Source organism: Drosophila gunungcola (assembly GCF_025200985.1).
Source record: "Drosophila gunungcola strain Sukarami chromosome 3L unlocalized genomic scaffold, Dgunungcola_SK_2 000003F, whole genome shotgun sequence".
In the NCBI taxonomy this organism is placed as follows: Eukaryota; Metazoa; Arthropoda; class Insecta; order Diptera; family Drosophilidae; genus Drosophila; species Drosophila gunungcola.
In genome coordinates, this window is record NW_026453179.1 from 841,225 (window position 1) to 868,640 (window position 27,416).

Consider the following 27,416-nt stretch of genomic DNA (forward strand, 5'->3'; position numbering starts at 1 on the left):
TAAGTAACTCCCAAAATTACAACCAATTAAAACTAAACGATTTTGGTTTAAAAACTGTTATATTCTTATACTGTTTTACATTTAGCATAGAATTTCAAACACACATACACACTGAAACGGATGCCGAATGAATTACAATGCATTTTTAGTTATTTTTGTTTTTTTTTTTAGCTTAAATTAATTATGAATTTCTCATCTGCTTGTTTCCATTTAATTGTTTCCATTTTATTCTCATTTTCTTACGTTTTTTTGTAATTTCATATTTTGATCACATTTTGATTTCGAATGCCCAAAGTGAATTTGGTTTGTTTCCGAATGATTCGCCTGAATGTAAACCTACAACTGCCGTCGTCCGCTAAATCAAAAATATATATGTTTACTTCGTATGTTTAGGGATTTATGCATGCCTCTGCTTCTGTCTAGAATCCTACTACTCTGTGTATATGCTAATATTCAGTCAATATTATTATATTCATGTCCGCTCAGCTCATCTTCGCCCGTTTGGGAAGAGCTCGCTTTCAATGGAGAATCGAAAACCTGAAGATCTTTTCTGTTCTAATGGGAAGAGTATATAAATTTCGGTTTACCGAAGATGAATACCTCATCTGTCATATATGTACAAATTATTATACGGTTTTTAGCTTTTTAGTTTTCGATGTATTTTATTTGCATTTGAATTGGAACCAAATCAAACAGTCCTACTAAGAGACGATCGTGATATTATATGGTTGCTGGATCCCTTGCGGTCTCAACTAAATAACAGTACTAACTTCGTATCGGAGCTGTAACATGGATAAGGCATGTGGAGGATTTGAATTGGAATCGGAAATGATTATGATGTGTGTGAGCGATGAAACGTGGATTATGTTGTGTGGCTGGCTGGCAATGCAAGAACTTTTGTGTGTAATTGTTTTCTGTAATTTATTATACCCTAAAAATTTGTTTACAACTAATACTAATGCATATGCTTAAAATTGATTAAAAAATATAATTATTATATTTATAGATTTATTCACGATGCTACAAACTAAACGAATTGTACGACAAAATTGTTTAATAAGACCGAAAAAGGGAGCGCGCTTCTTATCGATAAGGGTGGTGCTGTCTACCGATCCTATTTGGGACTCCCAAAAAGGTTAACAATTACAAAAAGGTGTGGCGTGGGAGTGGGTGTGGTATTGAATGTGGTGTAAGTGTGTGTGTGTGTGTGGGCCCCTAGAAAAACGGGGCAATCTTCTTACAGGCTAGGATTCAATATTATTCATATTTAATATTCAATTACTAGGAGCGTATGGGGTTGCATTTATTTATCGGCTGCTATATTCTGGCTGGCAAATTATTTAAAATATTTAATGCAGTGGTAACAAAAAAAGGAAACTACTAACAATTATTTTTAGATCGGCTTTGTTTTTTTGCTTCTTCCGTTTTGTATAATTATGTATAATTATTGTTTACAAATAGCATAATTAATATTTACGTGTATATTTGATGTTGTTTTCTTATTAATTGTTTTTTTTTTTTTTTTAGTTTTTAGTTTTGTTTAAATTATAAAATTACCTAATCAAGAAAACCATAAAAGTAGTTGTTACTGCTGCTGCTGCTTTTTTTGTTGTTTACGTTTACGTTAACGTTGATGTTAATTGTAATTTGTCGTTAGTGGCGGCCTCTTAGGCCTTCCAGTTGTTCTGGCGACTGCCGCTGGCTCCGCTCTGCTGCTGGGGCGGAATCATCTCCAGTAGATATTGGCGCTGCAGCTCCGCCGCCCGCTGAACGTCCGCCATGCTGTTGGCGCTGCTCGAGTTCTTCGCCGATCCGGAGGATGAGCTGCTCTTCTTGTTGTTGTTGTTAAAAGCTATGGATAAATGTTGATTTTTATCAAATTTCAAATTAGTAATGATTTATAAATATTTAATGATTTGTAAATATTTTAAAGCTCCATAAACTAACTGACTGGATTCTCTAAAATTGAATTTTAATTCTGATATTTAAAATGTATCACTTTACTACACTTTAATAAAATGTTAAGATTATTTTTTATATGTAGTTATTAACAGAAAGAAGAAAAACTAAACAAAGAATTAAATCTGGATCTAAGACGTTCTTTCCTGTTATAGGTTATGTATATTCCAACACAACCTAATTTATTATTGAATTATTACTAAGAAAACTACAGTTTAAAATAAAATAGGTTTTATAATATCTTAAGTCAGTTTTCCAGACTAAAAGTCGGTTTAGCTTATTATAAAGTCGAGAAACCGTGTCTAAATATATGATCAATTTAACTGTAAGTCAAAATTTGAAATATTTAAAAGGATATAGGATAAACGTATATTTTGTTTATAACTTTCTTATTTATGTCTGTCAGAGAAGTATAGTTAACCGCTTACCTGCCACTTGTGCTGCCTGCGCCATGGCCATCTGGTAAGAGTACAGAAGCGGAGCAAACTGCATCATGTGCTGCGGATTGCCACCAAGTCCTTGTCCCAGAGCTAGAAGTAAAATTATACAAATTAGTTAAATTTATAATATTGTACAAGTGGAATTCCAAAATGCAAACAAAAACCCACCTCTAAAGAGCTGCTGTTGGAAAGCCTGCATGGCGGCCGCCGTGGCAGCTGGCGAGGAGTTGCCCAGTCCCGCCGCTGGATTATTTGAGCCCGTCGATGCTCCGCCAAAGTTGCCCAAGCCACCGAGGGCGGCCAGGTTGCCCAGCTGACTGAGGTTGCCCAGACTGGCCAGGCTATTGATGTTCAATCCACCCATGCCGCTAAGGGCACTCAGATGGGCAGCCGCCGCCAGCGTGGCCGCCGAGTATTTGTCGTAGCTCTGGGCCTGCTGCTGCTGCTGTTGCGTCTGCTGATCCCGCTGCTGATCCCGGTCGCGCTGATCCCGCTGCTGTTGCTGCTGCGACTGGTGGTGGTGATCGAGCCGATCGTTGCGGGAGGATCTGGAGGAGGTGGCCGCCTCGTGGTGATGCGCTGCCGTCGGTCCGGGACTAAGGATGCCCGCCTGCTGAGCGGCAATGGCGGCCGCTGCAGCCGTGGCAGCTGCTCGCGATGATCGCGACGCCCCCGACGACGACGGCGGTGGTGTGGCTTGACTTTGGGGTGGCGGCGGCGTTGGACGCGGTGTCGCTGGCGTTGGCGTGTGGCATTTGGTGGGTATCACCGTCACCGACGGCGGCAGATTGACCAGGGCAGCCGCCGCCGAAGCGTGCGTCGCCTGTAACTGTTCCCGTTCCCTTTGCAGGTGCGACGATGTGGAGTTGCTGGTCACCGCGGAGACGGAGAGCGAGTTGCCGCCACCACTCGACCCATGGGTGTCCACTGGCGAGGGACTGCTCTGGCTGGCCAGTCGCTGCTCTATCTCCTGCTCCTGCTGCAGCGCCTTCACGAACGCCTGTTTCAGTCGGTTGGTGTGCTCCGCCTTGAGAGCCTTCTTCACATTCGAGGTTACGCACTGCTCGCAAATCACCTTGGGATCTTTGTTGGCTGTGAATGGAGAGAAAGTCTTTAGATTGGCTGTCTATATTGACTTTTTATATGTTACACAAATGATGTCCTTAAAGTTCTGCAGAAAATTACGATTTTTTTTGTATTTTAAATTAGCTATCGAAAGAGATTGTTTTTGAATACCGAATGATATCATTTTCAATTTGATTAAGAACACACATAAGGAAGGGAAATGATTACATTTTTTTATATGGACTATAACCGTGATTGTTTTTTAAATTAGCTCTAAGAAGAAATTGTCTTTTTATTGTTATTATTAAATTATTTCTTTATTGTGCATCCTAGCACTACAATCCTAAGTTAATGTGCAAGTCATTTAAACTTATGATTTGAAGTTTAAGGAAATTATTTAACTTTAATTTATTTCAGCCCCAATTTTTTTTTATCGAAAACGATTCATTTAATAAATTGTTTGTATTATAAAACCATGAATCTACACGTTCAGCTTACATTATTATTTAATGTATTAGCTTGATATGTCTTCTTTTTATTCAAGTTAATAAATAACTTTTTAAGTCAGCCTACTACTCGTAAACTATTTTTCGAATTAGGGATATACTTACTCTGCTTTTCCCACTTCCACACAGGTGTAAAATCAATCTTGCACTGGGCACAACGGAAAGGAGCTGCCACAGCATTGGCCTTCTTGTTGACAGTCAAATAGTCCACAACAGTTTCCAAACCAAGGAGATAGACAAAGTCCGTGTTGCTGGGATTGGGTATAAAGTGCATCTCTGGCGGTGGTGGCTTTGGTGGGGGAATCTATAAAAATATAAACGAGTATAAAACCAAAATTTCTATATTTTCTAAATGGATTTTTTCACTCACCTGAAGCAACGTTTTTTCCAGCTGCTTGCGAAGGGCCATTTTAGCTGCCGCCTGTCTTTGAGCAGGTGTCTGGGCATCTTCTCTTGGCGTGGAGCGATCATTCTGCCATTTATGAAATGTATTAACCATCTAGAAATCAATATATTTGACATAAAGCGCACTCACCTTTTGCTCGTTGTGCTGATTCTGATGCGATTGGGACAGTGGGAGCGCCGGTGTGATGGAAACAGAATTGCTTATGGTCCCAGGTACCTTCGAATTATCCGAAATATTAGGCTGCATGTTTCAACGATTTGGTTTTGTTTTTGTTTTTGTTTTTTTTTTTTTTACAGGATAGCAAATATGAATATAGAGAAAAGTTGCGTTTTTAGTAGTTGGGGGATTAGTTAATGTTAAATGAAAACGAGAAATGAAAGAATATTTAGTGCCACTTGCACGAAGCCTCCTCGGTTTTTGGAAAATCCTCATACAGAGGCCGACTTCGGCTGATTTGACAGGTGAGTAGTGTTAGTAAGCAATGTTGGAAAAGTTTTGTAAACTTGTTTATGATTGTTTAGTGTTAGGCAGCAAGAATCTTTTAAGGAGAAGCTTAAAACAATATAACAAGTTAATAAATATAGAAAACTATACAAATTTAAGCTTTTGTTGGATATGAAGAGTCATTGGAAAACAAAAAGTAAATATAAATAAATGAAAGGAAAATATATTGAATTTATATATGTAATTATGATTACATGAAGGCAAAATGTATTTTAGGGTTGCTTTTTTGTGTGTTTGTTTACCACAATATTTGCGATACCTTTCCATCTCTAAAAACTTGACTTTGGGTATATTTTTTGATTGTATTTGTTTTGGTTGATTTTTTAAAGCATGTTGCATAAAATATATTATTGTGAAATGGTTTTCAACTTAAATTTATGAGAGTTTATTGTATAAGTTTCTAAAAATTAATTATAATTAATTAAGTTGATGAAGGTTAAAAGTTTTTGCTGCTCTAATGTGGTTAGTTTGTTAGTTTTGTATGTGTTTTGTGTTGGTAAGCGTGAGTTTTTGTTTATTTATGGTGTTTTGAATATGTTTGTTCTCATAGAATGTTTGTCTATTTAAGTGTTTGGTGAATTGCAGTGTCTTTGGTGCTTTTGGACAAAAGGTGAGAGAAAAAACTCGGCGCTTACGGCAACGATTACATTACAATAACTCACATTGCGTGGTTTCAGACTGGAGGGCGGCGCCGATGTGGGCGTGATGGTCACCGAGGGCGTAATGGTGAGATTCGGCAGGTTGGTACGCGGCGGCAGATTGCTCGAGCGGTGCGATGAGGAGGTGGCAGGCGTGATGGTGGTACCGGCGGCTAATGTAGCGCCCGCTGGCAGCGATGACCTTGGCGGCGGCAGAATTGAGTTGCTACTGCTGCTGCTGCTGCTGCTGCTGCGATGTTGACCGCTCAAGGCTGCCGCTGCAGCGGCAATTGCAGAAGCGGCCGCCGCCGCTGAGCTTGAGCTTCCCGTTCGACTGTTGGTGGCGCTGTAGATGGAAAATTATATTGTTAGTCACTAGATTTAACACATAATAAATAGAAATTCTCACCTAATGCTCACTGCTGGTCCGCCGCTGCCGCTTAAGCTGCTCCTGCTGCCCTTGCTGTGGGCGGGCAGCGGTACCGCCGACGTCGGCGTCACACTCAGCGATCCCTTCGAGGTGAGGGCGGCGGGTATTGCGGCCAGCGGATTGTTGGGCGAAACGCTGGTCGGGGTCACCACCATATTCTCCTTCATCACCTGCTGCGACTGCTTCAGTTTTTTGAGCAGCATCAGTTTGGTCTCCTCGTTACGCAGATCCTGTCGCAGCTTCCTTAGACTCTTCTCGCGCTCCTTGAGCTCCGCATGACTCAGCTCCTTGATGGGCACATAGGGCGGCATCTCCTCGTCATCCGTCTCCGAGTCAATATTCCCATTCTGCTGACGTCCATTGGTGCGAGCGGGTAATAACACAATATCCGGTGCTTCGGCATAGGATTTGGGTTCGGTTCGGGGTCGTAGGACCCGCCTTTGAACCTTATTCTCATCCTGACCGCCTCCCAAGGAGCCACCACCTGTCGCACCTGTCACCCCTTCACTGCCACTGATGCTGTTGTTGTTGTTGTTATTGTTGTTGTTGTTGTTTGTGCTGGAGCTATTAGTGGGATTACTGCTATTGTTGGTGCTGCTGCTGCTGTTGGAGTTAATGTTACTGCTATTGGTGGTGGCGGTGGCGGTGGCGGTGCCGTTGTTTGTCGCCGGCGCCGGAGATGGAGTGATGGTCAGACCCGTATTGTTGGCCGTCAGCGCTCGCAGATCCCGATTACTGAGCGCCGCCGGAGACGGAGACGGCGTTATGGTCAACGCCGGATCACGGCCGGATCCTAAACTCAAGTCGACCACGTCGTCGACCTCCATTTTGGCCATTTTCGCTCGTCGCGTCGTCGTGATTCTGTATCTTGGTCAACTGCAAATGGTAAGGAAAAGTAAATTGGTTAGTTGTAGTGGCCACATAACGAAAAGTCTTAGGTCTATTTTGCGCTATATATTAACTCATTTGACTTTAAAGATTTTGTTTCCTTTTTTTTTAGTTCTTATTTAGCAAACGTTTTCTTTTAAATAATGTGTCAATAAACAAGATATATTTTTGTGAAACTGTAATACTATGTGACCAGAGTGAGGTTTCCAATATTCTTAAAAACAATACTTAGTACTGGTACTCAGCCTGATAACATTCATTCATTCATTCATTATTATTCATTTTTATTTCAGAGTTTCAGAGTTTAAACCAGAGTTTCTTCCTTGCTTACAATAAATTGTCATATTTTGTTAATATAAATAGCGGAGCTGTGTCTGGTTAGGGGTTAAGAAGGCGTGGCCAGGAAAGGGCATTTTGTGGCGTTCTTGTTTTACCAAGGGTTGTATTTGGGTCTACAGTTTTTTATTTTGTTTCCCTTTTGCCAGCATGGCACTTTGAAAGCGGAAGTGCCACTGTCTAACCCCTAAATGTGTCTGTATCTGTATCACCTTTTTTCCCATTTCCGTGTTAAGAAATAATAAAGATATCCTGATTTCAATTTATTAAGGCGACGACCTTGTTGGGAACCCAATAATATTATAACTCCGCAAGGAAAAGAAGGCAAGATTGGAAAATAGAGGGGAGAAAGCTGCACTAAATCACAAATCAAATCGGATTTGATCCCAGATATGCAAGTGTAAGTGGATTTGTGGCGCTTGTGTGAGTGAGAGAGCGCCAAGCGAACAATTTCTTTCGATTCGTACATCTTCCACAAACAAGTCACGTTTTCGATTTAACAAATTTTCGCATACAAAGCCGCTGGTTTTGCGGCTACAAGAAAATTTACATGAAAGCTGAGCTAGTTGGTGGGGTGAGAAATTTGCAAGACAGTCGTAACTCGCTGGCAAGAACTAGCCTATTCAATTTAACAAATTAAGAAACGAAGACTCTGCACCCAAAATCAAAATATCCTAAAGAACTTTCAAAATAACCTAAAAATTGAACCTAACCCACATACTCTAGGTTTTGTTTCCTGAAAGGGCAATATGTTTTTTAATGCTGTGTAAAATTAGTAAATAAATATTCTTACAAAATAAAATATAAATATATAAAATATTTGAATACAGTACTTAAATATTTAAGTAAATGCATATATGCATATTTAAGTAAAGCATCATTTTTAAGATTGTATAAAAATAAAATATGTTCGAAAGCCAACAATCTCAAGGTCATTTAGAAATTTATTGTTTTAATTATGGGACATGATTTTAGGCGTACTCCACTGTACTTGGTAGTAGAATAACTAGCAGAGATTCAAACCAGCAAACATAGTCGCACACAAACACAACCCAACAACAACAGCTACCAGACACGTGAGAGCGAGAGGTGAATAAACCTTTCAAGCAACTTGAGCTGCACTATAACACAAACAACAAAGCCCAGCAGCAGCAAATACGGCAAACATTCACCTGCTGCTGATTTTGAAAAGCACACACAAACGATATAAAAAAGTCAATAAAAATCATTTTAACAAGACACAAACGATAAACCAGCAATAAGCGTCACAATTAAAATGATATATAAATGTAGGATCGTAAAATAAATACGTTAAAGCAGGTGGCAACCCTGGCAAACTGGAGCTTGCGGAGAAGTATCCGGCCGAAGAAAAGCGAATCAAATGGCATAATTACACAAAGCTGGGCCAGAAGAAAAGACTACAAAAATTAAACAACTTTGCATTGTTGTCCCCAACGTGCTATAAATTAACTCGCTTTGAAAGTTAGCACACAAACAAACACACACACCATGTAAGTCGAGTGTATAAGCACGCTTACTCGTTCGTTTTTTATTATTTTTTCTTCCCCGACCAGCCGTTCCCCTTTCCCCATCCCCCCCTTAAAACGGCTGTCGGCGGAGTCTCGTTGCTTTCGACACTTGTGTCGTCATCAGATTGTGCTGCCCGCTATCAGTGCACAGTGGGTCGCATTCGCGGGGTTTACCAGATAATAGGTGGCAAAGCGTGCTGTGCGATAGTGGGCGATGATAACATCGAGTGAAGCAGCTACAGTGGTCAACACGTACTGGGAACCTTGGGGAATTAATATTTCAAGGAGACAAAACACTACACATCTTCTAGAATATGTTAACGCTTTCCGTTCAATTTCATATTTTAGATATTAGTTACATTTTACTTATTACTTAACAATTAATGTTATTATTGTTCCAGTTCAATATGCATACAACTTTTTTTAAATTTTTTTTTTGGCTAGTTAAGTTGCGGGAAAGTTATCTTTTTTTAAAGTTTGTATACTGTTTGTGTTAAAAATAGAACGCAAAGGGAAAACAATATTTATAAAAGATATATGTATGTTGCGTTCACTCAAAATTTTTTTTATTTTTTGGTACCCAAATTGTTTTTAAACGAAATTTTTATCTTCTGGCATCATTCAAGCCATATTCTTGGCAGAATGTACACTTACATTATTATAAATAAAAAAAATATGTATTGTCGAATAATTGTGAAAAATGTTTTACAATTGTTGCTAATGACGATGTCAGTGTGCGTTGAATTTGTTGGCTTGTGTGTCGAGTTAATTCCACAGCGTGAGATTGTGTGTGTTTGCTTGTTAAAGTGTGTGAGTTTGTGTGCTTTGATGATTGTCAACTTTTTCTTATTAAATTAATGCAAACATTTTTAAATTTTTATAGATGCTTTTTAATGCTCGCGACCATTATGCGTGATGATAGCTCCTTCACCCCCTCCTTCAAACATCATCCGCCCCCTTACCCTTTAACCCCTTGGCCGACTCCGAGAAAAAAAACCGTGTTTATCGATTTGTTGCGACGTTTGGCATTTGTGTGACTATAATTGTGCTTAATAGCGCGCTAAATGTGCTTCAATTAGCGTTTGCGAGTTGCCCAGCTTAAGTTCACAATGGGTTGTGTGGGGATAACAAATACTTGATGATCTTAGGGGTCAGTTGGGAACAAGTGTGCCTTACAATCAAGTTCAAGTTAAAAGGTCGTTGGCACCTGATGAGGTAAAATACAGATGCCAAATTGGATGGGATTTTACAAGGATTGCTCAAAAATATCAATATCAAAGTAACCTATGGCGATGTTAGGAAGTTATTAAAGTGACCGATGGAGATAAAAAACGAAAGGGGAGGGGGTAGGAAAACTTTGAGGCGAATGACTAGCAGCGACGACGCAAAAAAGCAAAAGAAATAAGGTTAAATCAGAAGTACAGTTGTGTACATAGCGCGACCAGCAGCAGCACCAACAAAAGCAACAACAACACAAACAAAAGCAAAGAGCAACAGCAAAGCAAGCGAAATGTGTTTGGATGTGGCTGCGGTGAGAGCGACAGAGAGAGAGTGAGCGCGGTGCGGTGTGGTGAGAACGAGAGGAGGAAGCGGGAGAGCGAGAGTAAGATGGAAGAAGAGAGCGCACGTCGCACACACGCGAGACGACATCGAAATGAGAGAAAGAGAGAGGTGAGCGGTCGGCGGTTTTGGGGTCTGGCCACCCAAAAGCACCACCCCCCAAAACCCCACCCACTCGTTACACCCCCAACTCCCATCTCCCAACCCATTGATTTGCATATTAGTTGCTTATCCGCCCATGGGACAAAAACTCATTATAATTGAACTTTCTTTTATGTTTTGAGGTTAAACTCCTTAATTCTATATCAAACCTTTCAGATTTGTAATATACAAATATGTTACTTATTGATAACAACAATGTTTCATATTAACTTTCTTTCACATTTAAAGTTGAGCTTAAAAGAACATCAAACATCTTCAACACAGATACATGTATTACGAAGAAAACATTCCTACACTCAAAATTCTACTCGAAGCCATAGCGTAAAAAATCTTTTCTTAAATTAAAACACACTACTTAAATCTAAAACCAAAGTCGCCCAAAGCAACTTCAAATATTTGATTTGATAAACTACAATTATATGATTTGATTAACTACAATTATTTGATTTGGTGCCTTAATTTGTGAAAAAGTATTATTAATAGAGCCCCAAGGTCTTTGTCAATCTCTCTTGCAATCTATAGAAACCGTTTAAATTTCTCCGGGTTTTATAGGTGCACCCTAAAGAATTTCAACACACGAATATGAAATAAAAACCTTTAAAAAAATGAAAAGACAAGACGCAGCTTAGCAAACAAACATATTTATTTTGCCACGTTTCGGTTCGACATTATAAGAAATGCGCATATCTTATATCTTATGGCCATTGTACATAGGCGTCTAGGAGAGGGGTGTACGGGTGGACGGGGGCTTAGTAGAGTGGAGTGAGGGTCTCTGCTTGGCTGCTGAGAGGAAAAGCGAGAGAGCAGGCGAAAGAGCACGACTTGTTGTACATGGGTGGGGTGGGGGTAGTGGGCGGGGGGGAGTGAGGGGGCGACCGACCTTCGTACATATTTACTCATCCATGCTGGGATTTGGAATCGGAATTGGGAGGGTGGTGCAACGGGTGCTCAAAACACAATCCCAAACAATTCCAATTTCAATCCAAAATCCCTACCCAAACGTAGGCCAGTTCCACAAATGCATTCAAGTGATGTGATGTCATCGAAAACTATGGAGAACTATCGAATTGCATTCAAAGAGTTTTAACTGCAGTTGCACCGAGACTCGAAATATGTGCTATTTTTATTCCACTATTGACCTGATGAAACATCAATATCTAAATATTTCATATTTGTTAATTAAGAGGTCTAAATCGTTGATTGAATTTTCAGTCCTGCTACTCTACTTTATTTACTTATTAAATCAAAATTCATACACTTCCTGTAAAAAACACTTCAGAAAACGCGAAGGAAATAAGCTAATCTTATCAAAAATATTTTCCTGTTAAGATTTTTTACACACAAGTTTTAAAAAGGGCTTTCGCTGAAAGTTCCCTCATTTAATGTAATTAACTTAAGTGCTCTATGACAGTTTCCTCAAAAATACCACTGTACCTAGTTGTTTTTTTCGTTGCGTTTATTTATAACAACCGATAAGAAGCATTGAGCAATTCGCAAGCTCTCAAAAAAGCGAACAAATAAATAAATACCAAAAAAAAAGTTATAAATGGGTTAACTAGAACATTTGGCACCATTTAATTACGTGCACTGTATGACAAGCACAAAAAAGTAGAAACTCATTATTTACATTCTTATTTGGTTGTATATATTTTATTCTTGGTTATCAGTTAAGTATACACATATCCTGAGACTGTCTGCTAAGTAATTGGCAAAGTAAAAAAAAATGTTGTTGGGGTGGTAAACAGCTGTTTTTTCTTCGTGCTCTTGACCAGTGTTGCCAACTAAACAAACAGTAAATACAATACATAAGGAGCAATAGCAACAATGCAAAGACAAGCTAAAAATTAATGACTTTCAAACTGGTTTTGTTTACTGATTTTGTTGTTGTGAATGAGAAGAAAAAACGATAAAGAAGAAGAAAAAGCGATGAGGCTGATGCCAAAGCATCATTTAATGCTTTGTTCACCTCCCGCAGTACAAAAAACGTTAAGGTTTATACTTTTTTTTAATATCACATATTATGTTATTTTACAGAGATCGGCTTTGCATGTAGGCAAGATGCGGAGAAAGTATAGCAGCATTGTTATAACTACAAGTTTAGTAAAGGGTTTTAAAGAAGGTAACCCTATAATTATTAATAAGCCAAGAACTTTAAGATTTATCATTTATCAGTTAATAAGAGCCTCTCATATTTAAAGATGTAAAGTATTTACCACAGTAACATTTAATTAAACACTTAAACGGTAAACTTTTAGGTATGATATTTTAAAGATGGCACCTCTTTAAATATTGGAGGTTAATAAAATAACCGACATAAACAATTTAAATACCATGTCATTTTGCAATTTGCCCATTTGGGCAGGTAGTGCTTATATACCATATCTATACATAAATATTTGATTGTATATATGTATGCATGCATGGCGAAATATGCAATTGCCCACCTTCTCTTCTTCTTCTTCACATTGCGTCTTTGCTGTTTGTTGTTGTTACTTTTGATGTACATAAGCAGTCCCATCCATGAATGTGTATGTTTTCCACTCACACTGCCGCATGTTCACATAGGCAATGGGTTCAACTTGTATATAAAACCAAACGACCGACCAACTCTGCCGACGTCGCAGCCAACGTCACCGTCTCTGCTTTTGTCTATCCAACCATGCGCCCCCTTTCCCTCTTTTGAATTTATGTCTGTGTGTGTGTAGATGTTAGTACAACTAGGGTCATTTAATTAGGAATAAGAAATAATCTCCTAATTTACCGTGTTAATAAATTAAGGTGTTTAGGAGACATGGGCCCCCACTAAAATCGAAAGGTAATGTTTTAGTTTACGCTTTAGTGAATCAATTTTGTTCAGGAAAGTGTATTATGCACTAAAAACACTTCTATGATTTAAATTTTAAAATTATTGAGTTAGTAAAAGCAAAGCTATTTTTTAATTAACTTTTACTACAAAAATGTATCTGAAAACTTATAAACCAAAATAAACCTTTTGGAAGATTAAAAAAAAGTTTAAGGTTAGACATGTATAAGCATTTAAAAAATATACATATATTATGTTTAAAATAGAGACTTCAAAGATATGATTTATTCCAGTTTAGTAAACATTATTATAGTAATGGAGTGACGTTGCACCTGCAACAAAATATAAATTCCTATTTGTCTGCCCCCGAGTGTGGAGCATGTATTTTATGGCATTTGGTGGCCGTTGACTGTTTGGCTGAGAAACGGCGAAAAGGCAACCGATCTATTTATTACAATTCAGAATTCACAATTCACCCTGTGTAGCGTACATCATTACGCATTTGCATTTGGCACATTTAAAATTTCAGCGTGCCTAATTCTTTCTGACTTCCTGGTTTTATTTTGTTTGGTTTTTTCGCTCGCCAAGCAATTGACGCCTGCACTTCGAATGCTTTGGAAAAATTCCACTTAATCAAGCAAATTACCAACGCGTTGCTATGCTTTTCTCTTGTTTTGGGCTATTTTTAGGCTTTGTGCTTTACCTTCTTTCAGTTTTTTGGCTTTTTGTTTTTTGGTTGGCAAAACAAAGATTGAATGCTGCATGGGAATGAAAATGAGAGAGAAACGTTAAGAAGCGTTAAGAATAACCCCGAAAAGTAACGCGTAAAAGCAGCGCCCGAAAAGAAATAACAAAAACCAGTTAGCCGATACTTTTCTCTCTCGCACGCACACAAACTTAACCGTTTTTTTTTTATGACATAGTACGATAAGTGCGAAATATTCGTGAAATTCATTCAATTTCTCGGTGAGATTTCAGTTTCGTTTGCCATTAGTATAATTAAGTAAATATCAGTCTATAAATAGGCTTATCAAAGCTGCCAGCGAGCAGCAGTTAGGGCAATGCAATAATAATAAACTTTAGCCTTGAACTAACCAACACAAATATAAATACATATGTATACATAGCATATATGTATGTACAAACTTGTTCATGTAAATATGCAAATGCTGTTTTTTTTTTTATTTTTTTCTATGTACACATATTAGCGTGTAATTGTATCTTAGCACGCGTTTTTCGCCTGCAAAGTGCATGTCCGGTCCCAAAGACTTGCATTGTGCACTCTATCAAGGGTACCGAGGAGTATATAAGCAACCTATCAATCCAACTAGGGTGTGTATAAAGTAGGTACTAGGTATGCGGCCACAGTGGTGCGTGCAACATAAAAAACTTCTAAACATATTAAAACAGGATGTTTTAGTTACATTTCACAAAACTGCTTAATATGTTTAGGTAATATTTATTTAGGCCGTTTATTTAATATTTAAATTACCCATTATAGTTTTTTTACCTAATCTAATGTTAGAAAAATATATGAGGAGGATAATTAAAATTAAAATAAAAAAAAAATTAAGTATGCAGATCTGCTTAGATTAGTATACACTAACATGATTTTTAACGAATCACGATTTAATCAACCAAATTCTTATTATCGAGCGAACACTGTTGATTATTTACTTAAACGAAGCGGCCATACATAATTACATCTGAGCCACGTCACTTCCTGCTTAGAGTCAATATACTGATAAATATCCCCACTTTTAAGATTGGGTATTTGGCAAATTGAACCTTTTGGATCTGCAGAGTTTGCATGGTCATGTACAATTGAATGTGTGCAGTCCAAGTATTGTACATTTGTCTGTGCATATGCACGGCGTATAAAAATAAATGTCAGCGAAAAAAAAAAAATGGAAAAAGAGAAAACATTTTTTCTAGCTCTCTAGCTGATAAGGAGGGCGACACTTACATGCACACACTCACAAACGGCCCAAGTATATAAGCATATGTATTTAGGGTCTCAGAGTACGCGATACTTTCAATTTGACTGTTGGTTAAGGCTGATTCAGAGTATTTCATCTTAATCCGTAGTGTGATAATTCTGCGGACTAACTTCACTAAAGCTACTTAGCTAAAACTTAAACAAAGTGATGAAACAATAACTAAATGTGAATGGTTTATAGTTTGATTACTTTAGTATAAGCAAATAATTTATTTTTATTATAATACTTTAAAATTATATAAGAATCATTCTTAAAAATAATTCTAACAATTTTCTGAAGACCTATTTTGCTTGATTAAAAACTAAGAATCTTTAAAGTGACCTTTAATTAAATATGCATTACTAGATAAATTTTTATGAACTAAGCCTAATGTAATTTGAATTGATTCTTTGTTTTATAAATTATATCAAATTATTTTTTTATAAAGTCAACGAGTAACCATAAATACATATGTACATATATATATGATAATGTGATTAGGCTTCAGATTGAAAAAAAAAAAGTTTCTTTTGGAAATCAGTTTGTATCTTTTTCTGATCTTGGCCAATACAATAGTGTTCAAGGTCTGTGAACTCCACATAAAAGAGAAATCGCTGGATGCAGCTTAATAACGGTAACGAGTTAAGTGATGCTGCAACTGCAGCCACTAATACAAGCACTAGTGAGTGCAACTAAAACTAGTATTAGTCGTTGCTTTCTATGTGCGGCACAATTCTTTTTTTTATGCGCTTGTTCTTATTTTTGCACTTAATGACGTGTAACGAGCTCGCGCGCGTGTTTGGCGCTCTCTCTCGCTCTCTTTATATATATATACATATGTATATATATTTATATATAGGTGAATATATATGGCCAGCATACACACAAACATATGTACTAATAGCTGGGGTGTGCGTGCGAACGAGATGGAGCAATTTGAAAATAAACAGGTAAAAAAGGTAAGCCAAAAGAAATAACAACAAAAAAGCAGCTTTGCCACTTTTTTTAGCCGTCTGTCTTTGTTTTTTTTTTAATTTTTTTCTTGAGTGAAATGATCGTCAGCAAACCAAATTGGCCTGGCGGTTTTCTTCTTCTTGTTTCTTGGCCAACAATAATTATCGTTGATACCTTTAAATAATTAGTCAGCAAGAGCTGACCATGAAAATCAGCACAAAATAAGGAAGTCGATGTAAGTTTTTGCCAACTGGTAACGGCAGCGCATTATATTTTGTGAAGAACGTATAAATTAAGTTAATTCTTAACAGTGGAACGAAAAATGGAATGCCGCCTAATGATTTTCACAATTAGAATTTCCAATTTACAACACAGTTTGATTGATAGATAGCAGTTGATGTATTTTAACGCATAAAAAGGATTAACAAATTTGTAAGGTATATATTTTCATAGCTGAAAGTTTAATTTATACATTTAAAAGCTAAGTTCTTACGATATTATAAAGCTGGGTATTAAAAAGACAACTGACAGGTGTTTAACTGGTCCCACAATCGATAATTTGACAAGAAAGTAAGATTTAAGAATAAACTTTGTAGCCATGAAAATTTTAAAAGCACCCATCATGTTTCCATCTTACTTGGTGGCAACTCTTTTTTTAGCTTTTGAAGATAAACCATCAATATATAAGACAAATTTTCAGAAAAAAACAATCGGCATATAAGTCATTTAAACGGTCAATTGCCTCAAGCGGCCAAAAGCAAATGTCCGAACGAGATGGCGATACGAGAAAAACACAAAAACCAAACACAAACTAAATGAAACTGAGAGGCACCACCGAATGCCAGAGCGAGAGGGTGGCAGTGGGGGAAAAAGAAGGGTGAGCCAGCTGACAGCTGCCCATTTAAATAGCAGCCAAAAAACTGCACGTCGAAAATTAAAAAATGTTTTATGGCCAACGGGAAGTATTTAACAACAGCATCGCATAAAAAGAATTCGTCCATTTGGTAAAGTTATTAATAAAATAAAAGAAGGGGCATCGGTATTAAATTAAAAAGATTACTAATTTATTTGAAGTATTTTATTATTATGTTGCAGTATTTCTTAAACAAAACAATTATAACACTTATACAATGTCCCTACTCTTCTAAGAAAAGTATTTGAACTATTTCATATAAACATAGAGGAAACATAACTTTTAAATTTGAATGGATATTTAAAAGCTGACTTCAAGCTGTTTTTCAAAATTCTTCAAATGTACACACAAATTGGCCATTAAAATACGTTAACCACATCGAAATGTGCATAAATTATAATTTACCGAAGCGCAGCAGCCCCAAGATTTCGAATCGGAAGAAGAAGAAGAAGAGGAGGAGGAGGTATAGGTGGAATCAGGGAGAGAAGGCGACAGACCGATACCCAAGAGAGAAAGAGAGAGAGAGGAAGCAAGAGAGCCGTCTTATATACATGACCATGGAATGTTTGCCTGTGTGCACGCAACACACTCATACTCATATTCCGCCGTTTGGGTTCTACTTTCGTGTATATAGTATATACTATATAGTGGGCATTATGTACAGCTGTGTGTGTGCAAGCATCGGGACAGCTAATCAGGCAATTAAAGAGCCGCCAAATAGACCAAGCAACAAAAAACCACAAGAAAGAGAAACAATTTAAAAACTGAGGTGGATTCGACAACGAAATGTGCAAATAACTCAAGGAAAAGTTTGGCAGCAACTTAAAAATGTTTGCCATAACAAAAGTTAATGTGTTGCGAAAAAAAAGTATTGTTTATATAATGGGTGCAAAATTAATTTAATCCCCACAGTTGGCAAGGAATGTGTTTTCAGAAATAAGTTGGGTTGTCATTAGCAGACGATGGGTGGTATTTCCAACTGTCCCACCCTATTTTTGGGTTCAAAACACTCACCCATTCCATCACCTGCAAAAACCACGCACTTTTCAACAAATTTCAACCACCAAAACCAACGCAAGAAGCTACAAGAAAACAAGTATTATGTCGTTAAGCTTCACGACTAAAAGATACTGGCTATTCTTCTATTTTCAACCCTTTTGCAGACATCACTTTGACCGTTAAAATAAAATGTTTTTAAAATTTATTTATTTAAAATACCAATAATACCAATTTGTACACCTTATCTAAACATGGTAAGAGGAACACATTAGCTCTTATTAAAGTGTAACGAGTTCGACTTGTAACATTTTTAAAATTGGTAAAACCTTAATGGATTAAGGGTTTCAAGAAACACTCCTTGATAAAGGGAAATGTTTTGTTGCTGCCCTTCGTTTTCATGAATATAATACAACTCTCAAGTTAAGAAAAACCATTATGAAACAAGAAGAAAAACAGATTCGACAAGTTGCTTCACTTAATGCGGTTCGTCGAGGGGAAGAAAATCCATAAAGGAGGTTGGAGAAAATGTAAAAACTTTACGCGAACCTTTAAAACGGGACTTTAAAAAGGAGGAAGGAAGGCAGGAAAAGAGAGTGTGGAAGACTTTACGTCTGGGCTCCCTTTTTTAGCCTCCGCCCCCAGGGGTTATGCCCACATAGCAACACAACCCAATGGCGCCACCCACGTGCCACCCCTCAAAAACCCCCACACCCCACCCCCTTGGCCTGTCTGTATGTTGGGTAACTTTTTTTTTTTCTTTTGCCTGCTTCTTCTTTCGCTTTTTGCCCTAACACAAAAATGTGTATCTAGAAATATTTTATGCAGGCAACTCTTCAGCGGGGGTGAGGGGAATTTGGAGGGGGTGGTGGCAGATATGTAGGTGGAGTAGGTGGGGTTGGGGTTGTTTCACCCCGAACCCCCTGCCCATCAATGACAGCTGCTCTGGTTGTTGTTTTTGCTGTTATTGCCTTTGGTTTTGGGCGTGTTTCTGTGTTTCTGGTGGCACAAAACTATGACCAAAAAACCGGGTAGGGTGCTATATGGGGCGGAGATGTCGCTACCTCCGTACACATATAAATCCTCACAAAATATACAGTCGAACTTCCATAACTGAGACTGCACAATAAAATGCAATAAAATATGTGTCCATAACTCAAAAACTTCCATGACGTTTCCCCTTTAAACAAAAAATCTTCATAAAACTAACAAGTTTAAGGGTACGGGAAAGTAATTTAAAAATTCTTTTGGTTTTATTAAACATTAGATATTGTTATAGTAGTGCAAGCAATCTTTCTTAAAACTCCAGATAAAACAATTAATTCAATGTTTCATCATACCATTAAAACTATTCCCAACTAAGTAAAATATATAAATTAAATTAGTATAATGTTGATTTCAAGTTAAAAATTGGTTTACAAGTATTCTGAGAAGTTCCTAATGCATCTATAAAATTCCCCCTATTAAAATAACAAAATAACAAGGAAACTTTACTCAAACCTTAGAATGAAATAAAAAGAAATAATGAATGGCTATTGATGTTGTAAGAAAAATAACCTAAAACCGCTATAAATGGATTTACAGTTAGTGAATGACGCTGAACTGTGTATATACATATATATATATATATATATATATTGATATACATAGGCGGCATATGAAGACACATGTCCACATAATTGCCAAACGCGCAAAATCGAAGTGGCGACCTGCCCATTCCACACTTAAACCCATCACCCCAACCCCAACCCCAAAATCCTGCCCAACTCCCACCCCCTTGGCTTAGGATTACTCACCAGTTTGCACTTTCAGGTGGGTGGTACAGTTGCGCTTGCAATTTATAGTTGGAATTTCGGGGGCCTGGGCAAACTAAGCCAGTTTCATAAATAATTGCAGAATATTGAATTTTGAGGTGCCCAAAGCCCCTGCCAAAATAATTCCCTCACTGCCGATGATATTTGCGCTAATTGCCATTGCCGACGTTGGCGTTTTCATTAAAATTGCGTAATATTAATGGGCGAAAACACAGTGCGAGGGGTGCCGGGTCACTATGTGGCTAAAACTAATTTCCCGTCCGACGTTTCATGTTCGCACACAAACCATACGAGTGCCATCAACCAATTCGGATTTTCGGCATTACAATTTGTGAAAATTTGCATACATGGGGGTGGGGGGGGTGCTGACCCCAAACCCCATCACAAATAAACCATATTTGCTTCGACCTGCAGCAGGAAGTTCAGTGATATACAATAGCGTAGGCATATCATCGCATAGATTACGCAACTATTCCCAGGATACCATGGACCAGAAAGAGAGGGGCTGCTAAGGGGGGGAGAGGGTGTGGGGAGGGGGTGTTGGCTTCACACATTCGCGGCGACGACACATTTGTGCCACTCGACTCCACAAGGTACGAGAGTAAGCCACCCACAGATGGCCACCCGAAAACGGTAGGAAATCCACTCAAGCACATCGAACACAACACACAACGGACCAAGCCACCACCCAACCACATTTGACCCCCTTCTTCTGCACCACAGTTTAGTAAGCCACTGTACAGCTGGTGTCAAAATAATAACACAAAATACCCTGTCCATAAATTATGAAAACTTTGTTATCTTTTAACTAAATCGAGTAAATTTGCTTGTTCATCACAAATATTGTGTTTGTCTTATCACCATACTCATTTTTTTTTCCCTAAGAAACCCAAATTATAAAACAGATAACCGACAAGAATATAAAATATTGCTTGGAAGAAATCCAAATTTGATTATCGCATTTGGGGAATCTAAGCAAATTAAACAGATTCAATAGCTAAAATGAATTTGGGTCCATGGAATTTTTTAAGAAAGTAAATTTTCATTGCTGTAATATTTTTCTTTGCTCCATAATACATATATTTTGGTTATGCAATTAATATATCATAATATTTAAGATTTTACTAACTAACTAACCAATTTCCAAGTTATAAACGGAAAAACCACAGATATGAAATCACTTATAAAAAATTGTTTGGCATAAATTTTGAATACGGAAATACAATGGATTAATGTATTTTGTTGATTACCAACATAATTTCTCACATACTCGACTTTGGGTTTTGATTAAACCTGCCAAGATTGTCAATCTGGACGATGACATTTTCTATAATTACGACCACAGCTGTGCGTAGGCCTTCGATGGGCGGTGGTTCAGGGGGGTGGTGTTTCATCGGATGATGCTATGTTTGTTGTTGTTGCCTTCGTTTTCGGGTACCGACGAGCCCGGATATTATATGCATACTTGAACTATGCGAGGAAGGAAGCAGGCGACCAGACCAGACCAGCAGACCCTGTCATGCCATTCGACTCCCTACCACCCCCACCACCATTCTGCACCACCACCCCCCTGGGCGCCCCTCTTGTCCTGTTTTGTATATGTATCTGTTTTTGCATGCTCCTCTCTCTTGCTCGCTCTCTGCTTATATTTGTGTATGTGTGTGCGAAATGTTTATATACATGTGCATGCACAGCTGTACCGTTTCGGGGCATTTTACAGCCACAGAGCCGCCGCCACAGACCACCCACCCAGCCACCCACAGCCACCCACAGCCACCCCAAAAACAGGATCACCCACAACAACAATGCAGAACGTCTGCATTTCAACTAACGCCACCCGATACACAAACAAATGTAAGGGGGGAAGGGGAAGGGCTCCACAGCTCCACAGCTCCTCGTTCTCTTTTCCTCTATCACCCCCTCGAAAAAACCAACACCCACCCACCGAACCACCCATCCACCCACCTACAAACAACCCCCCACCCAACCATTGCAGCAGCAGCCTTCTCATATTGCCATAGTTGTTGTCTTCTTGTTGTTGCTGATGTTGTTGTTGCCGGGACTGCCGAAAAAGTTTTATACATAAGCGGAAGCTTACGGAAAAACCCCTACCACCAAAGAGCCGCCCCCTCGAAAAGCCAGTAAAAACAGAACTCATTACAAAATCAATAAGTTCATTTTGCTCTTTTTCATTTACTATTAACGTGACATTTTTTTATGTCGGAGTTTCTGGTTATTTAATCAATATATTCCTTGTAAATCAAACTTAAGGACTCTACCGCACTCAGTTTTAAGTACACATACATAGGTGGACATTATATAAATAAACATATAAATCCCGTGTAAACTTTAGTTAATTCCACTGTCTGCTTTAAATTTAAGTTGCGTGTCCTTCTTGGTCGCGTTTAATCGATTTTTTCAGGAGCAGCAAAGCCAAAGTTAAAACCACCCACTCATCCTCAGCCCGAAAGCACAAAGGGGATCCAATACAAAAATATATATAAGTAAAAACGACTGAAGAGACAGAAAAACTCCCAGAAGGAAAGAGGAGGTGCTTAAATTCGGATGGATAAGTTGGGTTAAGGTTGAAAGTTTGGATAAATCCAAACAATAAACGAATTCCTTTGGCTGAACAAGCTTCTCCCTATGACCCTTTTCATATCATACAGTATATTATAAAATTCTTAGACTAGTTCAAAACAAAAAAATCTGTTTAAATTCATGTTTACTTGTTACGATGTATTTTTATTCAGAAAGATTTAAGAGAATTTAAAGTTAAAGAAGAAAATCAATATTGTTTGCTAGTTTTCAAAATAATTTATTACTTTATATCGATTATTAAAAAACGATCCATATTTATTTATTTGGCCTTTATATTTATTCACGCCGATAACAAAAGAGGTTTCAGGCATTTTTGAGTTGGAAAGTATTCGGAAATAACCCTTGAAAAACTTTTGAGGTTTTTTCATCAGATAAGAAAATATTTTTCTTTTTATTGAGTGTCTTATCTTATTCGCCATTACAATCGCTGTTGAATCGATGTGTAGACTTTGATTCATGGCATTTCATGGTTGTTGCTGTTGCAGTTGGGCTTTTGTTTTACTTGTCGACAGAGATTTTAGTTTGGTGCATCGGCTTAGGTTTAGGTACAACATAACTCCCCATTTTTCCCCCCACCCTCAGTACCACCCCGAAACCTCTCTGCCCGTCCAATAACAACAATGCTCTCTGGACGCTGCATGCAACTATTGAAGCATGAACATGCAATTTATGTACCTATATGTGCATATATACCTACGAACTATGAAATACAGCAACAACAGCAGCAATAAGCGACTGTACTTTTGATATAAAATCCACTCCACTCCACTCCACTCCATACATGGAAAACCCAACAAACACTCACACATACACGCCAGATATACGTATGTATGTATGTATATAGCACCAAAAAACCCCCCACCACCCACCTCCTACTTTTAGAGACACCCACTTGGAGTGGAAAGCTCTGTTTAGTTTTAGTTGCGCTTTAAACTGCATTTCGGCTTGCGATGCTTTGTTGTTGTAAGCTGTACATAGAAAATTGCATGGGTGTAGAAAATGGGGTGTGTGTTACTTGTGCAGCAATCGGAATAGAAAACAACTGCAATATGTTTGGTTCCATGGAATGCAGATTGAATCGGCAGAAACAGCCCCAGATGCGTTTCAGCTCCAACCACACAAAAAAAAAACAGAAATTACACCCTAAACATGCCACCCACCAATTTCAGTTGTCATCTATAAATCGAAACTTCTACTGAAACTATATTGGTCTTGGAAGGGAAAAACTTTGAAAGGGCTGCCAAAAAGAGCGCTATTAAGCGAAAGTTGCTTTTAAATCTCTACCAAGGGGAAACCAATAATTTAGAGTCGATATGTTGGTAAATTTAGTAAGTTAATGTAATTCTTAATTCGTAAGAAATTAAGAATTAAATTAAAAAGATTACATTTATCAGGTGATATCATAATAAACATAGACTATTGTTTTTTTTAAATTGAACTTCACTTATTCCTGTGAATCTTCAACGCTATCACTACAATTGTCTTTGGATGTCTTTCAGTTCGATATATGAAACAGACCCCTTTTTGTTTTTGGTGTCTTAAAAAAATAGTTATTGCTGAACTTTTGACCTTTTGCTCCAAAAAAACACCTCCCTCTAACCCAAAATAGAGGTAAATCTTTGCTATTGATATCAAGTACATGGGAGGTGGGATGGAAAAAATTGAAGGGCAGGAGAAAGGAGAAAGAAGGAAGAACGGCGCTGCAGAACTGTCGACTTTTGTTGCGCCACTTGCACAAACAAAAACGCACGAAATTTCGGCTTTCGAGCTGCTCCCCCACCACTTAGAAAAAATACATATACACACTCAAACTCACCTGCAAACGCAGGTAAACTGACATCTGTGTGTGCGGGTGAGTCGTGTGTGTGTGTGAAGCTGACACGGCAGCAAACAAAGGTAAACGCCAAAGCTACAGCGATAAATCTAGAAGCGGGCATACTAGTTTCAATCCGCCAGATATTTTATTCCTTCGATTTTACATTTTGTTTTTATGGCAAGTCTATAAAAGAGTTACTTTTGGTAAACGTGGAAAATGTAATTTTGTACATGTGCAAAATAATATATTTTCAAAAAGTTTAATTTACTTTACAATGCTCTTAACTAAACTGCGTTTTTGAGGGTAAATTTTGAACTGTGAATTTAAAATTCATTTTAAGTAACAAATCATCCAAATTCAATAGATATTTTTGTGGGGAATAAGATTTAGCCCATAATAGTTTTGAAAAATCGTACGATTCTTTCAATTGATTTAGATAAAATATGTTTTGGATTTGACCTGATCCACTGTGAACTAGTTCCAATTTTGGTTCCCCCATATTGCCCCTTAAAACAACGACAATTACGACTACAGCAACAAAAACTACAACTACACTGTAACAATAACAACAAAAACAGCTAGAAATGCGGGTCTGGGTCGTAAAATCGAGACCAAAAAGAGAGAAGAGAGGAGGCGAGAGGTGAAGAGATGTGCAAAGAGTAGGAGAAGGAGGATGGGGAGACTCGACGAGACGTCGAGAATGCAGTGCACATAAAGAATGCCAAAATAAGTTTAAAACTAACGACGAACCGGGTTTTAGTGCGTCCGACGGTTTCTGTGCGTAGGAGCGAGACAGCCAGCAAGGTGGTTTTTTGTGTGTCTGTGTATTTGTATTTTGGGGCATGCAACTTTGCCGAAAAATGCGTATGAGCGAGGGGGTAAGCGAAAGAGAGGGTGGAGGCTCCCAAAAAAGAGAGCACGAAATGGGATAGAGAGAGTTTCCGAACAAGTGCATTTCTATATGTGTGTGTGGGGGGTATTTTTCGAGAAATTAACAAGTGTTGAAAAGCGCAAAAAGTGCGTACAGGTAATTAGCAAAAACAAATATAGAATTATGCCCCGGAAAGTTCATTAACACAGTTAAATAAAAACCCGCCAACAACTCATTCATAATCAAGAAATGTGTGTATAGATAATGGAACAAAAAAAAGTAGCGGCGACAACCCCTTCCGAAAACAAAAAAGAAAACCGTGGCAACTCGGTCGAGCGGCAAGGCAACAAAAACAAAAAAAAAGTAGCAGCTGAAACAAGCGCCTAAGCATGGCGTCACAACAACAACAGCAACCACAAATAAAAGCTATAAAAATTGTCAATATAGAAGAAAGAAAGGCAGCAACAACAAGAAGCAGGCTTTGGAGCTTTGCGAAATAATGCGCGAGAGTTAAAGAAGAAGAAGCCGCCAACGCTGACTGCGACGCCGGCAGAGCATTTTTAACGAGCCGAATGACAAGCGCACACAAACACAACCACACGTAGAGACGCTTATGCAGATGCACACAGTCGAGGGCGGGACAATACCACCAAGAGTTTGACAGGTCGTTTGCATCTTGACTTATGTTTTTATATGTAATTCCTACACCTTGTTTGCGAAAATAACTTTTAGTTATAAGAAATAACTTTAATTCATAATTTCTTTATGTTTTGAATTATCCAACTACAAATTGCATGTTTGTTGTAATCAAACAACAATAGGATAGGTTATTTGATTTAATTAGAACTTAAATAGATCCGATTATTTAGGTAAAAAGCGGACAGGAAATATACATTTTTTTAATTTTATGGAACTTTATCAATAATTTTTCACTCTGGTGAGCACTCTTTAAATTGCTATTTGTTAACTAAAAATAATCAGTGAAAAGGTAAACTTTACATTTAAATAAAAAAGCTTTTATAAAATATTAGGTTTCCTGTTTATTTCATACCATCTGCTTTTATTTGTTTTACAGAATATGGACTTGATCAAGCTAATTGAGGATTTTATTGAATGTCAGACTTGTATTGCCACTATTGCTTTGACCTCTATTGTTCGAACGCACACACACACACACACACAGTCGCAGATGGGCGACATGCATACGAGACCGGTTGAGGTTAAATTGGATAGTGGCAGAGAGAGAGCGGGCGAGAGAGGAAAAGGGAGAGAGCGAGATAGAGATGGAGCTGCTCTCGCATACATATTGAATTTTTCTTCTTTGGCGTAATGAAAATTTTAGCACTGTTTTGGGGCACGAAGCTGAAGAAAAAAAACTTACCCGCGTGTGAAAATCCGTTACTTTGATGGCGCCTCTGCCGCTGCGCTGCTGCTGCGGAAACTCCTTTTGATTTTTCCAATTTCGCATGCACAAAACTATATGGATTTCACTTAATTGAATGCACTGCTTATGTATTATGTACACGTTATATGCACCTATTCGCTGGTATATATATATTTGTGTGTACGCCTCACTAACACACTAGCAGCACGCTGCTTTTGCGGCGGCTTTTCCAAATTATTTCAAACGCACTGCTGAATATTTTGTTTAATAATATTAATATTTGTATTTTTGTTTCCTTTTTTGTTGAGCCTTTTTTGCAATTTGTTTACTATTTCAAAAAGAGAGTGACCTACGCGCACACAGACACGCCGCTCTATGCACTTGTGTGCGGCATTATTTCACTCCGATTTGTTTGTAAATAGATAACGATATTGTATTGTATCGCCTGTTATCTCTGGATTAACAGCTGCAGCTCGATTTTATTTTAATTGTGCTTTCTCGCCGCTCCAGTCACGCACACTCACTCACTCACACAGACGAGACCGCGTAGCACGTCCGAACGATCCGAAGGCCGAAAAAGTAAAAAAATGTTTGTTTTGTTTTCCGTTGGAGGTGGAAGATAAATCGATTACTATTCGATACTATCGCGTAATTGCTTGCGCTAGGGATTTTTGCTTTTCGCGGTATTATTATTGCCCCTATCGCAATTGTTACTCTATCTCTCTCTCTCTCTTTTGTTTTAACAGAATTGTTAGTGATTTAAAAAAAATAATTTGTGTTAAATAAAATAGATTATTTATGTAGTTCTGTCAACATCGATAGCATCTCTCCATTATTTTGAACTCATAAATGACACAATTTG

The 27,416-nt window shown here is 38.0% G+C and overlaps 1 protein-coding gene across 2 annotated transcripts; it reads right to left on the minus strand.

Annotated features, from left to right (window-relative positions):
• Window positions 1–40: 40 nt before the first annotated feature.
• LOC128258516 (dual specificity protein kinase splA) lies at window positions 41–27,145 on the minus strand. 2 transcript variants are annotated; one of them, XM_052990162.1, is made up of 9 exons: window positions 26,552–27,145; window positions 5,928–6,824; window positions 5,543–5,864; window positions 4,506–4,592; window positions 4,341–4,442; window positions 4,076–4,274; window positions 2,568–3,491; window positions 2,388–2,489; window positions 41–1,852 (listed from the first exon to the last, which is right to left on the minus strand). In XM_052990162.1, exons 2-9 carry the CDS (start codon window positions 6,782–6,784, stop codon window positions 1,668–1,670), a joined length of 2,778 nt encoding a protein of 925 aa, XP_052846122.1. In that variant the 5' UTR covers window positions 6,785–6,824; window positions 26,552–27,145; the 3' UTR covers window positions 41–1,667. The 2 variants fall into 2 exon arrangements, with proteins under 2 accessions (XP_052846122.1, XP_052846121.1); XM_052990161.1 differs by having other exon boundaries at window positions 4,506–4,616.
• Window positions 27,146–27,416: the final 271 nt, after the last annotated feature.